At 40.1% G+C, this 16,947-nt stretch overlaps 2 protein-coding genes across 3 annotated transcripts in view; both read right to left on the reverse strand.

Moving 5' to 3' along the window:
• Nucleotides 1-22: 22 nt before the first annotated feature.
• On the reverse strand, nt 23-5,883 carry LOC136697245 (ly6/PLAUR domain-containing protein 1-like). Of its 2 annotated transcripts, XR_010802688.1 has the most exons (4): nt 5,748-5,883; nt 2,653-2,790; nt 1,645-1,971; nt 23-1,478 (listed from the first exon to the last, which is right to left on the reverse strand). XR_010802688.1 is itself a non-coding variant. In XM_066672285.1 (3 exons), the coding sequence occupies exons 1-3, from the start codon at nt 5,797-5,799 to the stop codon at nt 1,730-1,732; spliced, it is 432 nt and encodes a 143-aa protein (XP_066528382.1). In that variant the 5' UTR covers nt 5,800-5,883; the 3' UTR covers nt 23-1,729. The 2 variants fall into 2 exon arrangements, 1 of the variants encoding a protein (XP_066528382.1); XM_066672285.1 differs by having other exon boundaries at nt 23-1,971.
• Nucleotides 5,884-8,248: 2,365 nt separating this feature from the next.
• The window catches only part of LOC136696034 (nck-associated protein 5-like), a 64,211-nt gene continuing 55,512 nt past the window's right edge, over nt 8,249-16,947 (reverse strand). Inside the window, exons 13-14 of the mRNA XM_066670113.1 lie at nt 15,389-15,531; nt 8,249-11,102 (exon numbers count right to left, since the gene is read on the reverse strand). Coding sequence (XP_066526210.1) covers nt 10,845-11,102; nt 15,389-15,531 — 401 coding nt within the window. The 3' untranslated portion in view covers nt 8,249-10,844. The remainder of the gene's footprint in view (nt 11,103-15,388; nt 15,532-16,947) is intronic.

The raw sequence follows: 16,947 nt of genomic DNA on the forward strand, positions 1-16,947 counted from the left end.
CAATTATTTACATAAGCATTACATAACTAATTAAAAGATTTAAGAAAATAAACACTGACCAGTCTTGAGGACTTTTTGTGCCACATTTTGCAATAAAAACATCGGAGACTAAACATTTTAAAAGTGATACAAATTCATTGTTTAATTAAATATTTTTGAGTATTAACCAAAGAATGTGTTGCTCTGGAGCAGCTGCACATGAGGCTAAGATCACATCATTCAATGCTGGGAGTCTGCCAGAGGGGTGTTAAGAACGCCAGCACTGTGCTGTAGAGCAGTTATAACTGGGATGGATTAGGGAAGAGTTGGGATCCACAGCTAATGATTCAAAATCAGAACCTGACCGCAGTAATGCTGTTGTTGCTGCTGCCATCAGATTCTCAAAGCAAGGTTCCAAACATATTTTCGTATATCGTTTTATATATTGTATAAACATGCATTTTAATCAGAACAAGCTGAATATTTAAATGTAAAGCACCTCATGGAACTGGGCCTGGTTTCCCATCAACGTCTCAGGTTTGTAACTAATTCACATACTCACAGATGGTTAGCAAAACATTCTCCACCAGCTCCTGCTACTCATGATTAGAAACTGCTCCATAAGGAGGTGCTATCAGAGTTTCACATCAGAGAAACTTATTATAAACCATTTAATCATCGTCATATCTGAATTGGCAGCTTTTACAGGAGAAGGAGAACACCTTAACTTTGAATGGGAGTGCGGTCCACTGTAACTCGGCTATTTCTGTGGGTTAGATTTGAACAGGGGGCTCCAGAGTGGTGCAGCGCTCTAAGCGTTGTTCCTGTCATGTGGAGAAAGCTGGCTCCATCCCCAGTGATGCCACAGCCATCTGTACGTCTGGGAGCCAAAGTCAACACAGCTTTGCTTCCTCAGGGTGGGAACCTTGGCCTGCTGTCTTTCTAATTCACCAGTGTAGGCAACTCTTAGCTGGAATAATCTGGGTAGTTAGTGTTCTCCTCCAAGCATGTTGAGCTGTCCAGTGAGTTTGTCATAGCAGCAGGTTAAAAATGAGACTGCTGGCTTCTGCATGTGCTCCTCACTCTCCCAGGTTGTGTTAGTAAGAGTGTTTGAGCGACCAGAATAAACTGGTGGCAGCTACGGAGAAAACTGAATAAATGTTAAAATAAAAAATAGAAGCGCATGGTAGAAGGCATGAGATGTCTTAGAAATGTAATTGTGACTTTTGGCTTCAGGTTTAAGTCTCCATTCAGAGATAGGGGCCTCAGATTACCCTTTGCCAAGCGAACAGACATTCCTATGAGGTCTTTGTACTTTGCTGATTTGCTTTTATAATAAATGCAAATATTATTTCAAATATACTTTCATCAGTCAGTGGCTCCACCATGCTGTCTGTTTTTATTCAGAGCGATCTCTGATGTGTGTAGGACGGAGTAGTCACCGTGGCTCAGGGGTAGATGATGTGCTCAGTTTCCAGGGTGATGTGAGGGTGTGAGGCCTAGGAGAAAACAAGGAAAATGACATTCTCCCTCAAGCTAGAGATGATTGATCACTGAATATTTTGAACAGGTCTTAAAACGGTGGAATAAATGATTGAGAGCAATTAAGAAAAAAAAAACATTTAGTTATGGATTAGAGGAGCTATGTGAGATGATCTCACTTACTAAGAATGTTTTTTTTCTCTGTTGTTATGAGTCTGTTTGGATTGGATTTCTCCTCCGGTGCATGTGGGTGACCTGTGGCCCTGGCTCAGGGGAAGATAACAGGTAGCATTTCCATGGCAAGGGTAAGAGCAAGGAAAAGTGCAGTTCTGATGGGAACGAGGGATGGGGCCTGTGAAGTGCGAGGGGAGCGTGGCCCATTGCAGAGTGGTGTGTTGCAGCAGCTGATGCAGACGGACCCGACTCTCCCAGGTGAACAGAATGGTTGGTAACCCGCCGACGCAATCAGACACGTTGCATACGAGGCACAGGCTTTACGATACGACACACCTGGGGACCAGAAAACAAACACTGTTAAAATCAACCAGCAAATAAATTCTCAAAAGAGTCTTAGCCTGGAACAGGAAAGGTCAGAATATACAGAAATGGCTCTTTAAGTAAGAAATTATGCTGAAATGTGAAGTTGCCCTTAAAAATCACTCAGAGAGATTCATCACGTTTGAACTGAGCCTGATTTGCTGCAAACAGAGGAGAGGAGGGAAGGGATTTTAAGGTGGATCCAGAGAGATGATATTCATGAGTGATTTATATTCCAACCTCAATCAGTCCGAGGGGGTTGGAGCTGAGAGGTTTACGCAATCTGTTATTGACATCTAAGAAGGAGGCATAAATAAAAAATAAATTTGTTTCTCACCAAACAACCGTTTCACACCAGAATATCACACTGAATATTTAACCCTTTAATGACCAGATTAGCAGGAACCTTTGAAAAATAAATGATTTTTCCTTTAAAATGGCGATCTATTTATCTAAACTACAAAATGTATTTTGAATACTATTTTTTTACTGTATTTGTGACCAATAACAGTATGTTTACTGCTTACAGCACCATGGACTGCTTTCTGTGGATGGAAGCACACCACAGGGCGGCCAATCAGAACAGAGCTCATTTACATGCTGGACGATAGTTATGTTTGAGAAGAAGCAATAAATAATTTTTAAAAAACTTGCCATGGGCCTCGACCAACACCTCCTTCTGGCAGGCGTCCTGGATGTTGGCTGTGCAGTTTACGATGAATTTTGCAGCAGAACAGTCATTATTCAGCAACGTTTCCTCGCAATGATAACACTGCATCTGCAGCGGCCACACTGGAAAACAACAACTGACCCTTCAGTAGTCCTTGGATAAATCACATGTCTATTTATATATAAACTACATGTCCAAACATTTACGGACACCACTTTCATCATCACCATCTATAAAATACTGTGGAAGAGCCCAAGGTCACCATGTCAAGTGTCAGTCGGTGGGGTATAACACTCCATAGCGTTGTGGAACTGTGTTCTCTGATGTGACAAATCTCCATTTAATACCCAGCTTCTCGTGTGAAGAGAGTAGAGAGAAGAGTAGAGGCCGTTACTGCAGTAAAGAGATACAAACTAATGTGTAATGCCCTTCATTTCAGGAGAAATGTGGAATGAGCTGGTGTCCGCAAAGTTTGGCATACAGTTTAAGCAGCACAGTGTTAATAAAGCCTGAAGGTCTGAGAAAAACATTAGCAGCGCACTAACAAAAATTGTCCACAAGAGGGCGCCAAAGTATTTCTCAGACGCAGCAGCCACCCTCTCGTCAGATACGACCTTAAATAAAACTAATTAAACCCTGCTTAAGATGTTTGTGCATCTTTTAACATGGATCAGAAAATCTGGATATGAATAATAAGTTACAGGTCATAAAAATAAATGAAGGAAGTGTAAATGACTTAATATCTGTTGGAACTACTTAATACAGCATGGAGACAGAATTTTTCAGTGTCTTTAAATATCTTGTTTACACACCAGCAGGGCTCTGTACACAAGTTACAGTGGGAGATTATACTAGATTTGACTGTGGTTTATTTGTTCAGTCGGTTCACAGTCCTCATCACATACGCAGAACTGTGTTACAGTGTGTCTGCCACTTGAAAAAATTTAATCAACACAATGAAGCTTTCTTATTTTTATGGTAGACTCTGTGACTTTATGTTTTGAAGTGGCAGCCACAGGCTTCAATTATTTTTCTTCCTTCACCTGACTAAACATGGCAGAGTAGAAGGCCATGGAGTCACATTTTTACACACGACTTGCAGATTTAAGCACCAGCTGTGAACGATGTGCTGGAGGAAAACTGCTGCTGGTGAGTCATAAAGCTCAGGGGAATTTGAGCTCATTATTATCACTGCTTACACACACACACACACACACTTTCCTGACCCTCAGAGACCTCACATTCTTCTGCTACTCTTTTCTTGCTGTACCCAAACTGTAAAGAAAACATAGCTTCTACATGTCTGAAGTGTTTGGACACCCCTAATACTGAGTGAGCTCAGCCACTGGAAGATAAACACACTGTGGACACAGTAAAGCATGAAATGAAATGGGACGCTAAGCAGCACCAAGCCAAATGCCAACAGTCCACCAGAGATGTAAGAAAATCACTGGGCTGTGAAGTAGTGGAACTGTGTTCTCTAAAGAGTGTGGAGCATCAGTACCTGACCTCACTATTGATCATGTTGCTGAATGCCATCGAATCTTTACAGTAATGTTCCAACATAAATCCTTAGAAGAGTTGACACCGTTGCTACAGCAAAGAGGCTCCCACGTGATACACTGTAACACCCTGGAGAAATGATGCTCGAGCTGGTGTCCACAAATACTTGGCCACATACAGAAAGAAAAACATTCTAAGCAGCTGAAAATATACACAGTGACACTAACTGTCCGCAAGAGGGCGCCATTTCACTGCAGTCAAATACGCAACTGAACACATCGGCCAAGATCAGGCTCCACCTTAAATAAACACGTTTAAATCCTGCTTGACTTAGAGCGTATCAGTCATATTTAAGACTAAATAAAACTCCCAAAGAACTCCCTAAATTAACACAGGCTACAGACTATGTTTTATTATAATCATAAATATACAAAATGTACTCAGTGCTGCACATTAGTAACTCTGAAACTCAAAGTGGAACCAGGCCAGTAAAACTGAGATTTATTAACCTTAATACACTGCCTGTTGCACTAAGTGTAAGACATAGGTTTGATATAGCTTTATATTTACTGAAACACAATACACTCGTTTACCGAGAGTGCATTTTTACAGCTAAATCAACACTAATATTACAGCCCAGTTACACAGCGGTGTGTCCGGAGCCTACCCAAAATAACAGGGCGTCAGGCAGTCACACCCTGGACAGGCAATTAGCTTCATAATCCACATAAGAAACATCCCAAACACGCCTCACAGTGAAGACTGCTGTAAAGAAATGCTTCATCAAAAATATATTTTACAAAATCCGACTATATCTGGCAGTAAAAGCAAACGGTGCAAGTTTGATTTATTTATTTATTAATTTTCGATTAATCACCCAATCAGATCTCAGCAGTAATGCCGGAGCATCGCAGAGTTATGACGTACACTCTCAGAACCGTTACAGTGACTATATCAGAATGATTTTTATTATCTCCTAATTAACTCTGCGTGTCTCATAATTATGACGCCTCATATCTTAATAATGATCTGTTGTTCCGTAATTATGGCATAATCTCACATTTATGATACAGCGTCACACAATAACGATTTAATATATCATAACTATATGGAATCGTTCTCTATTATAACGGCTTATTCACTCATAACGATGACTTATCCACTCATATGACGGTTGGAAACGAGCGGATTTCGTTTGGATGAAATAGAAAGTCTTAAATAAGAGATATTAAGTTATAATTACGAGATAATAAAAATGCCTACATTATTTTAAACTGCAGAAACGCCACATATGTTCAGTGTTCGATCAATTTCTGATAAATTCAAATAAAGGAAATTAAGAGATCAGTAAAAAATATTCTGATGAGTATTTCTGCGCAGAGCGCGTGCGTAATTGCGCGCGAAACACAGAATTTGAACCCCATGTTTCTCTCTGATCTTGTTGTCTCAGTCACTCATCTCCACGCTCTCGGACCCGAGCCTAAACGAACTGTTATTAATCCGGACTCAATGAATCGGGGAAAAGAGCGCTTTCCCGCAGGAAAAGGAAGCTGTTTATTTGCTTCTGTTTATTTACCTGAGGCGATGACGCAACCACACAGAGCAGCGATGAGAAGCAGTGCGCGCATCTTTTCTCCCTGAAAAGCTCCATCAACTCCATGAACGGCGCGCGCGTCGTTTACGTGCTGAAGCGCGCGAGGAGCGGCGAGCCAGCGTCCTGCAGCAGCGCGTGCACTGAGAGAAGGAGGGCTGAGTGGGTGCGAATATGTGTGTGTGCCTGAGAGAGAGAGAGAGAGAGAGAGAGAGAGAGAGAGAGAGAGAGAGAGAGGCGGGCAGGGGCTTCTGCTGCAACAAGTTTATACACGATGCAGAATACATGATAGAGAGAGAGAGAGAGACTGACAGAGGGACAGAGTGAGAGGATAAGTAGAGAAATCAATTTTCATTGAAAGAAAACCCCTCTTCAAATCAAAACTGAGCAAAACTTTCATTACTTTATTTATTTTTCTTTAGATATTTTTTTTGTTTGTTTTATTTGTTTCTTGATCCATAAATGAAAGAGACCCATCACTGAATCACTGTCTCAGAATGTGTTTTATGGCTTAGTTTGAGTTCAGGTGGAAATGCTATTTACACAGCACCTTAAAAGATTATTTACAGGGAAAACAACTACAACAAAAATCCAAAGGCAAAATAAAAGGCAACACATTCATACACAAACAGAAACAAGTATTGAAGGAATATATATTAAAAAAGTTATAAAACATTAATAACGACAATAAAGGTAGCGTAAAACAGCAGCGACGATAAACAAGATAAAATAGTGAAAAAATTAAATACGCAAATAAATATACAAACCAGTCAAGCTTTGTCTTAACTTCAAACTACAAAACACAGGAAAATAAACGTGTGAAATTACACCATGCACCAGATGAGAGAAAAACAAAGAACAATTACCTCCGAGCTGAGGTAACCCGTCTTATTTCATTAACATTATTAAAAATTGTTTTCTGAAGTGCAGTCTGATTGTAAACCGAAGATTACGTTAGCTCCTATCTGCTTGAAACTCTGACACATAAAACAAGATTTTATAATCACAAGACAAAAACACAAAGTTATGAAAGCTACAGAGAAATCAATACAGTAAATTGAAGATGTGCTGGGATCAATACTATGGACAGTCCTCCGTTTCCCAGCGTTTTATAATGAAACCCTTCAGGAGCTGGAGCTCTTTCTTGTTTAAACTTAAATTCCACAAATTTTCAAAAGAAATTTAGCACAGTTCAGCAGTTACGATGTAAACAAAGTCACTGAGAATCATTCAGTGTGTCCTAGTGTGGGGACTGTTGACTGTGGTGAAAGGAACCAGACCACATTTTTAACTGGTCGAGATTCATGAGTTAAATAACATGGCAGAAGTGGATTGTGCTTCCAGTGAAATGATCTCATGGCAAGCATCAAAAACTAGACTTGCATCAAAATCACCACTTGCTCATGTTTTATTCTGTGCTATTTTCCACAGAAAAAATAGTTCAGATCTCTACACTGTAAAAAATTGCTATAAATTTACAGCAAGTCTTCTACAATATTTTATTGTAATACTCAATTACAGTAATATGCTGTAAATTTGAAATACAGTAGTGTTCCTGTAAAAATACGGTAAATGCCTGGGATCTCTGCCACCAGTATTTTACTGTAAAATTTACAATACATTTTTTACAGTGTACATTTGATGTAATGCCGCAGGTTTTAAATAATGTTTACATAACTTTCCATGATTAAAACCAGACTAAACAAGAAATAAAAAATCCTGCCAATGTATATATATATATATATATATATATATATATATATATATATATTTAGAGTCGTGGGGACGCCTGGTTCCATTCACCACCAGCCGAAAGATTTTTCAGTCCACTAGGTTTTCTACAATCAACCACTTCACACCAAACACTCTGTCACTTTGTTTTCAGCCAAACGCTGGTTATGGGAGATCCTCCGTTAATGGACAGTGCATGTGACGGTTTACTGGAAGACCTTTTAGAACAGTCTTATTATTTGTATTTCATTAAGTATTTTATACTTTGCAGATCCAGAAAACGTGATAGGATTGGGCTCCAGATCACAGGGTTTAGAAATCAACATTTCTTTTTGTTCAGCTGAGAAGAAAACAAACATCCTATTCTCCAAAAAAATTAAAAAGACTCATATCGATTTACTTAAAACAGTAAGCACAAAAAAGAGTGGCATTTTGTCTGAATTTGGGCCACAGCTCATATCCACAACAAAACCTCAACGTTCTCTAAATTACACTGTACAAGGTCCATTCACAGAAATTCAGTATTGCTCTTCAGGCTCTGTTCAGTGTCATTGTCAAATTCTGCAGTTTCCATCTCCATTAACAACTATCAGGTGGGAAAGCCATTCATAAACAATGTTCATCTCTAAGGAACAATCAGTCTTTTCGCTCCAATGATCCATTTCCATGTTATGAACCAGCTGTTACACTGACACTCTCGTACTGGTTGCACCAGAAATTCTTTATTCACCCTTTTTTTAAACATGGCTGCTCACATGTAGGGTCCTCACTCTACTGAGCAGAAACGTGTTCATTCATGGGCAACAAAGCAACGTGTCTCATGTGTTACTCTTTCTAGAAAAAGCTAAAAAAAACAACAATAAATAATCCGTTTCTGACCTGTTGCTCTTTTAAAGATGAAATTATATTCCGTGGTCAGTTTAATCATCATATTTGGTATAAACTGAAATTATGTCACAGTTTTCTTGTTTAATCCTCATCTTCACAGTGAAATTAATGAGAGATTTGGATTTGTGAGAACAGGCTCGACTAATTTTTTTTTATTTTGTGGCTGATATATTTGTTTATTTTGATACATTTATATAAACAGTGCTTTACAGAATGATATGATTGTCTCAATTCTGCCTTAAATAATATGAATATTGTAGCATTGGATGGAGATGTTCAACTCCTTGCTACTCGTTTAATCATGAATAAAACCTTTTAAGCGCATGATGTTATATTTTTGGTTACGTGAAAAAAACATGCCTGCGCACATTTGTCCGTGAGACCGATACCAATTATCAATATCGATATCAACGTAAGTTTTATATATCATAATTGATATACAGGTCAAACTCTAGCTAACAAGTGTTTGGATGAAGATCTTAGTTTTGTGTCAGAAACAGACTTCAGAGAAATGCTACCCACGATTATTTAGTGCAGTTAATTTGTGCATAAGGTTTTTCTTTGATGTTCCTTTGTGCTTGTGCTTTTGCAGCAAATTTAATGGCAGCACCAGGAGAACTAGACACACTGATCCATTTTCCACATAGAAGGCTTTTACACACTGTGTATGTGTCGTTTCAATACCTTAGGGGTGAGCTGGTGTGATGTTTGTGATCCAGAATTCACTGTTCAACATCAACACCAGGTGAATTTTGCAGAATCTGGTACAAGTTGGAACAGGGAGTGAGTTACAGGGTCTTACCTGGAATCACTGGATGCAAGGCATATTATGAGATTATGAGTCATGTATGTAATATATCACGTGTTATAACCATGCCCAAATAAGTCATGCTCAATGTGTAAAGGCCTTGATACTCTTACTGGAGGATGGTTTAAGGAGATTTTACACACTGTAATGGACAATTTTGTCCAATTGCTAGAACAGTCCCTGTGATCTGGAGCTGTAATAAATGATGGATGAGAGGACAAAAAAAATGAGTGTTAAAAGCTGCTATTAGCTTTAGCCTGCTGTCTGATTTCAGCTCAGTCCCCAGAGAGGGACGGATACAAAGCCTCGGCACGAGAATGAGCACAAACTCAAGTCTCTTTCTCCAAGAAAATCACAGAGAAAGAAACTATGATGAGAGAACCGTGATCAATATGCGTGAACGGCTCTTAGGTTTTGGCTACAAGTATTCACTAGAATTAATGTGAATGGTACCTGCATCATTTAAGGTCAAGGCCAGGTGTCAGTGCATCTTTGCCCCAATTAAGGTTGAACAGGAAAGTAGAATTTGGCCAAATTTGCACTACATTAGCTCGCCTGATATTACCCTCCATTCGCTGATTGCACAGAACTTCAAAACCCAACCCTTTGCTTCCAAAACTCTGCTCTAAAATAAAGTAAATTTTTAATCAAACAAACGTCACCAAGGCCCTCGTCTCTGAGGTTTAACAATTTTCCAGCAGACGTGAAGATCTCCTGCACATGTTCATTTCTTTCTGTTGGTTCATCAGCTCTGTCTGTGTGTGAATGCTTTATGTCAGATTGTGATACTTGTTTGCTTTGTCGTAATTGTTATTGACTTGTCTCTGTCCATCAGGAACATCCTGTCTTTTACCCTTCATTATTAGCTTCATTTAAAACAAGAAGGAGCAAAGGACCAAGGAATTTTTGAGGGGAATGTTAGCTTTGAATTTAGTAAATAAAACAGAATATTTCCTCAGGGAAAAGGAACATGATTTTAGCAGCTTCTCTCTAACTGTCTTTTTCTCCTCCATCATCTAAACACCACACACTTAGCAAAAAGGGTTCTATATCGTACTGAACAAATTACTTTACAATAGGCTTTCCATCTGTTATAATACAGTAAAGAGGGTTCTTTAAACCAATTTCGGCGCTTTGCTGAACTATTTATAACGAAGGTTCTTTAAAGAAAATTTAATATTAGAGAGTTTGCAATAGAACAACTGCCTTGAAACAGTTCTTTTATGATGGAGATCCTCTTGTATATGGTTCTATAAAGAACCTTTGGTTTCTAGACAATTGTGGTTTTTTAGATGAGTAAATGGTTCTTGTTTCATGAAAAGTATCTATTGCCTCTTTTAACGGTTACAAGCCAAATCCTTTCTCAGAACAACCTTAAAAATGACTCAAATGAATCTTCATGCTTTTTTTCTAAGTAAAGGCAATGTTTCTTTGGTTCTTGTCTGGACAAATGTTTCTTGTCATTAAGTGCCTTGTGCGTCTTCAAATAACTGTTCTATAGGGCAACAAAATGTATGTTCTGTGCTGTCTAGAACCCTGATTGCTGAGAGTGTATCGCACCGGAGCTGCATTCTAAACTAAAGTGTAAATGTTAATCTTCAGTGTTTGATACATTTGTGATATTTTGGGCTTTTTTTCTGGTGAATTTCGGGCTGTTATCCTTGGCTGCCGCAAGATGAAAGGCTGTCGTACAGCGAGTCGCTGAGAGACTCGGGGGTCTCCAGGGCTTGGGGGCGGCTAGGAGAAAGGATCTCTTCCGGACGTTCCTTCACCAGCTCCAGAACGCCGTCCTTGGACATTTCAGGACCCCCTGGAGTCCGGCTCTTCCTCGGCCTCAGCCCCATCTGAGGTGGGAGAGCGAGGCTCCCAGGCTCAGCTTCAACAGGACCATGAGGTACCCCCTTATTCACACCCTACAAGAGGAACATATAGGAGAAAATGTATTTAAATATTAAGACATTCTGGAGTGAACATCTACCTAAAGAAAACATCTAATTGTGGGAAAAAATATTTAAATGTTAATCCATATATTGGGGGGGATGACTACTGACGTGCAGACTGACCAATTAAATGTTTACAGAGAAAGTTATCGACCAATAACGGTAGCTCTACAGTCAGACCGTCCAATCAGAAGATTTGAGGCTACTTCACCACGCCCCCTTCTCACTCAAGCGAACCAATCGGAGTAGGAGAGGGCGGAACTAGTTTGTGAACGAAACTTCTCGAAGTTCTAAGTAAGCGCTAGAAAAACAAAATCCCGGACGTTTGTGAAATTCCGCCATTTCACATAAACCTAGACGTCTCTAAAGTAAATCACTGAAAAGGAATGGAATGCTGTGGAGAAGCTGCACATGAGTTCATCATGTGACAAGCGTAGGCCTTGGTCATAGTGACCAGCATGAATTCAATATGAAAATTATTCCTCTTTCAGTCCTGGCCCTCTGAGTCTCGCTCTGTCTCTCTTCTGGCGCTTTCTCTTTAAAGCTCCTGTATATTCTAAAACAGGAACACAGAGGTCTGAACAGAGCGCTTAAAAGCTGTCAGAGAAAAGGAGGAAGAATTTTCGCCCCTCTTTCCAGTGAGAGTCCATCTGATGCTTTAGACCCTCTATCTGTTTTACCTACGCTCTTTCTGGTGGTTGCCAAGGCAACTGCTGACCGTCGCAGGTTCACAGCAGTTTACACCCCTCTACATTTCTATTATTATTGGTATTTTATATATATATATATATATTTATTTATTTATATATATATGACCTTTATTTTAAAAATGTGAAAAGCAGCAAATTAGTGGAGAAATATAAACACCACATTTGCATGTGTTCTTGTGTAGAGGACGTGTTGTCATATTTATGAGCTACAAAGACCTTAATAGTAGCCCCTAGTCATTATTATGAGATAGAAAATCTCAATTATGAGTTATTATTATGATATACAGTCATTAATATGAGGTAGCAAATTATAATTTGGGACAATAAGTCATTATAAGGGATGTCAACTCATTATTATGGGACAGCCAGCCATAAAGCTTACATAAAAGTGCCAGAACCTGGCTTCAATATGGAATGGACAGATCACAGCAATGAAAAAAAAAAATCTGGTAACCCTCAGTGCAAAAAGAGAGTGCGTGTGAGGGTGCATGTGTGGGTGTATGTATGTGTGTGTGTGTGTGTGTGTTTAAAGCCTTTCAGTGCTGGGTGACTGAGAGGTCAGTTTTATTATAAACTACACAATGAACACATTCTGCTCCAATCCTGCGTTCTCTTTATCCGCACATCAACGGGGGAAAGAAATGAAAACATACAACACTGTCAATATCTGACAGGAGCCTCTCATCCCTCATTCTTTAAAGGAGGAAAATAGACTTGTCTTATTTCCTGACTCTACATGGCTCTTCACTTTCAGAGACAAGAAGAAATGAGGTAAAAAATGAAAATAATTGATGCATCCTCTACAGAAGACACTCCTCTGCACATTTTAATACATAACGACTATTTATTTATAGGAAAAGACTTAGAAATAAATCTTAAATGTAAAATTTCATTTTCATTCATTATTCATTCATTATCTGTAACCCTTATCCAATTCAGGGTCGCGGTGGGCCCAGAGCCCACGTGGAATCATTGGGCGCAAGGTGGGAATACACCCTGGAGGGGTTGCCAGTCCTTCACAGGGCAACACAGACACACACACACACACACATTCACTTACACCTACGGACACTTTTGAGTCGCCAATCCACCCACCAACGTGTGTTTTTGGTCTGTGGGAGGAAACCGGAGCACCCGGAGGAAACCCAGACAGACACAGGGAGAACACACCAACTCCTCACAGACAGTCACCCGGAGGAAACCCACGCAGACACAGGGAGAACACACCAACTCCTCACAGACAGTCACCCAGAGGAAACCCACACAGACACGGGGAGAACCCACAACATCCAGTCCCCTGGAGCTGTGTGACTGCGACACTACCTGCTGCACCACCGTGCCGCAATGTAAAATTTGGCATTATCTATTTTATTTTTAAAAGTACTCGTGTTCTCACTCATGTGAATGTCATCAAATCCTCACAGAAATATTCCACTTTTTCTGGAGTAAATCCTCTACAAAGTAGTAGAGATGGTTACTGGAGCAAAGAGGAAGAAACATCTGACCATTTCAGAAGAAACAATTGAAGGAGAAAAAAATGAAGAATAAAAAAATTAAATGAATGGAAGACACCAAATATAATCAACGAAGATCAGAGAGCATTCAATTCCAAACTGATTTCTGCTCAGACTGGAACTGGCTTTCTATGAGACTACAAAAATGTCTGACCAAAAGAAGGCAGAAATCACTGGACACTTTTCTCTGAGGGGAATGATCAAGGACCCCGATGTCCTCTTACTTTCGGCTCCTTTAAATAATGTATGCTGAGCAGGGCTTTCATCGCCTCTGAATAAAGAGAGAGCGTCCTATCTTCTGCAGAGAGAGGGAGAGAGAGGGAGGGACAGAGAGGGAGAGAGAGAGAGAAGACTCCAGAACTGCTGAGTGCACTTTGTCTTTACTGACCTTGACACTTTTCTGAATACTTTCGTTTTTGATGGCCCTTTCTTCCACAAAGGTGTTCCCAATTAATATGGACACATCTCCAGTGAACAGAGGACGTTAACAATAACTCTCAGTGAAAAAGCACTCGATAACCATGGGCAACAATTTTCCCTGTACGCAAAGAATAGAGCAGAAAAACCTCTCAAATCCGAGCACTGTTATAACATGGTCCGAGGGGCAGAACTTAAGAGGTCACAAAGTGTTTCTTTACTTCACTGTATAAAGTCAAAATCTCAACAGGGAAAATAAATCCAGCCAGAATTTCTCAAATTTATGAAAACTGTTGGATACTTTAAGAATATTTTAAGAATATTCATCATTCTTTGAGATGTTACCAATTATTTTATCCAGTGAAAATGTATCATTTCATTGGCAGGTCATTCTGAATTTTACAAGTGTAAAGCTTGAAATGAGAAAGCACCATAACATAAACATGCAATTATTTATCTTTGGACAATTTACAGCGAAATGTGTCTTCTCCATTTAACCCATACGTGGCAGTCGGCAGCCATTCCCAGTGCCTGGGAAGCAGCTAGTGGTGAGGTGTCAAACCCACTTCTCTAACCATTAGGCCACCACTGTCTATGCACAGGAAAATATGGTTTGATTATTGATGTATTGAAATTTAATGTAATGCAGCAGGTCGCAGTCACACAGCTCCAGGGGCCTGGAGGTTGTGGGTTCGATTCCCCCTCCGGGTGACTGTCTGTGAGGAGTGTGGTGTGTTCTCCCTGTGTCCGTGTGGGTTTCCTCCGGGTGACTGTCTGTGAGGAGTGTGGTGTGTTCTCCCTGTGTCCGCGTGGGTTTCCTCCAGGTGAATGTCTGTAAGGAGTTTGGTGTGTTCTCCCTGTGTCTGTGTGGGTTGCTCCGGTTTCCTCCCACAGTCCAAAAACACATGTTGGTAGGTGGATTGGTGACTCAAAAGTGTCTGTAGGTGTGAGTGTGTGAGTGAATGTGTGAGTGTGTGTGTTGCCCTGTGAAGGACTGGCGCCCCCTCCAGGGTGTATTCCCGCCTTGCGCCCAATGATTCCAGGAAGGCTCTGGACCCACCGTGACCCTGTACTGGATAAGCGCTTTTAGATAATGATATTTCAGCCCTGCTAATTCTCACAATTTTAGAATTAGCTTATGTTCACAAAAATATACGGCAAAATTATTGCAAATCTTTTTATATTTTTTATAAAAATTACAGCATCAAACCTCTTTTTTGAACAGCTTTATTTTAAATACAAATCACACTTTTCAATTTGATTTGCATTTTGCAGTGTTTTTGAATTTATCAATTATTAAACCAGTAATAAAGACACAGTGTCATTAATGGGAAGCACTATAGCACCCTCTAGTGAAGCAACACCTAAATGTGAGAAACAGTGCCCCCTGTGTTGCAATTCCTTACCATGCAGGAGAGAGAATATGTGAGTTACTGAGTGTGTTCCTAGAGGTGCTTTGAAAAACCAACAGTGGTGATAAACACTATTTATATATAAGTACACAGTTATTACAGTATGTATTTATATGTACATTATTTATATTTATATAATATCTACAATTTTAATATAACATTGTGTAAAGGGAAGCTTATTCTGACAAGTAAGAGATATATCTCACATGTCTGGATGGAGTTCCTTGGCTCTGAGGGTCTGCCTCTTCCTGCAGGTAAACGTCGCCTGGTCCAGCTGACCCTCTCAGGTTCGGAAATGTCCAGTTTTTAGTGGGTGGGGCTTGTAGATGAGCTCCGTATGCATCTAGATCTGCAAAATATGAAAAGAAAAAAAAACTTCTAAGTAATAAAGCCTGCTAAACTGGCCGCTCAAAAACTGACCAGATCAAGAGTGTGCAATTAAACATTTCAATATTTACCACCAAAAATATATATATTTTTGCATCTTTCTATAAAGCTGAATTTATAAAGGCGGCACGGCGTCGCAGCAGGTAGTGTCACAGTCACACAACTCCAGGGGCCTGGAGGTTGTGGGTTTGATTCCCGCTCCGGGTGTCTGTCTGTGAGGAGTGTGGTGTGTTCTCCCTGTGTCCATTTGGGTTTCCTCCGGGTGCTCCGGTTTCCTGCCAGGTTCCAAAAACACACGTTGGTAGGTGGATTGGCGACTCAAAAGTGTCCGTAGGTGTGAGTGAATGTGTGTGTGTGTCTGTGTCTGTGTTGCCCTGTGAAGGACTGGCGCCCCCTCCAGGGTGTTTTCCTGCCTTGCGCTCAATGATTCCAGGTAGGCTCTGGACCCACCACGACCCTGAACTGGATAAGGGTTACAGATAACTCATAAGATAAAGAATTGCTTTTTCATCCCTCATTGGACCAGCTTGTTCTGATGTTTTGTGTTGGTTTTTTCCCAGGTTCTGGTTCTTCAATGTGGACTCTGGACAGTGGAATTGGGACCTTTCCTCGCCCTGATTACGCCAGCAGCGCCACAGGGAAGAGCTTTCCCAAGCTTCCCATGTCTCAGTTCCTCAGGGGAAACACGGTGCTGTGATGAAGGTTCCTTGAAAAGCCAGAACCATGGAGAGAGAGCTCTCTTCTCTGGATGAAGTGAACCCCTGTGTTCTGTACGGTTCTCATCTGGAGCCCAAGGGACCTGCGGTGCACCTCTCCACCACCATCCACGAAGGTGCACTAGGGTTAGATTAACTTCAATAACGTGAAGAATCATCACAGGAGTAAATGACTGACAGCTACTTTAAAAGGGCCAGTAACCTACATTTAACCCGTGTTACAATTTTCCTTCACATTCACTTACATCAAAAACAGTCATAATTTATTTTGTATGGTGACTAATTTCCAACCGCTCTAGCCTGTTTTTGTTCAGTGCCTTAAGACTGATATATGTAAATGAGCTCTGTTTTCACCGGATTTTGTAAATCACAAAAACAATGCATTAAATGAGAACTGTGTTTGTAGCTCACTGTGAATTATTCGTTGAAGTGAATGTTTTTTATTTATTTATTTATTTTTTAGAACACAAAATAAACACAACTCAGGCACTCTTAACTGATCTGAGACACAATTGAGAAAGAACTTTATATTGACCAGAGTCTAGAGCCAAATGCAAACAGAGAGATGTTATTATTAGCATTAATATTTTTATTAGTCAAATAAATCAAACATATTTCATATATAAAGGCCAGTGTGGTCTTGCTGGCATAATGGGGAATTT

Source organism: Hoplias malabaricus, chromosome 5, assembly GCF_029633855.1.
Source record: "Hoplias malabaricus isolate fHopMal1 chromosome 5, fHopMal1.hap1, whole genome shotgun sequence".
In the NCBI taxonomy this organism is placed as follows: domain Eukaryota; kingdom Metazoa; phylum Chordata; class Actinopteri; order Characiformes; family Erythrinidae; genus Hoplias; species Hoplias malabaricus.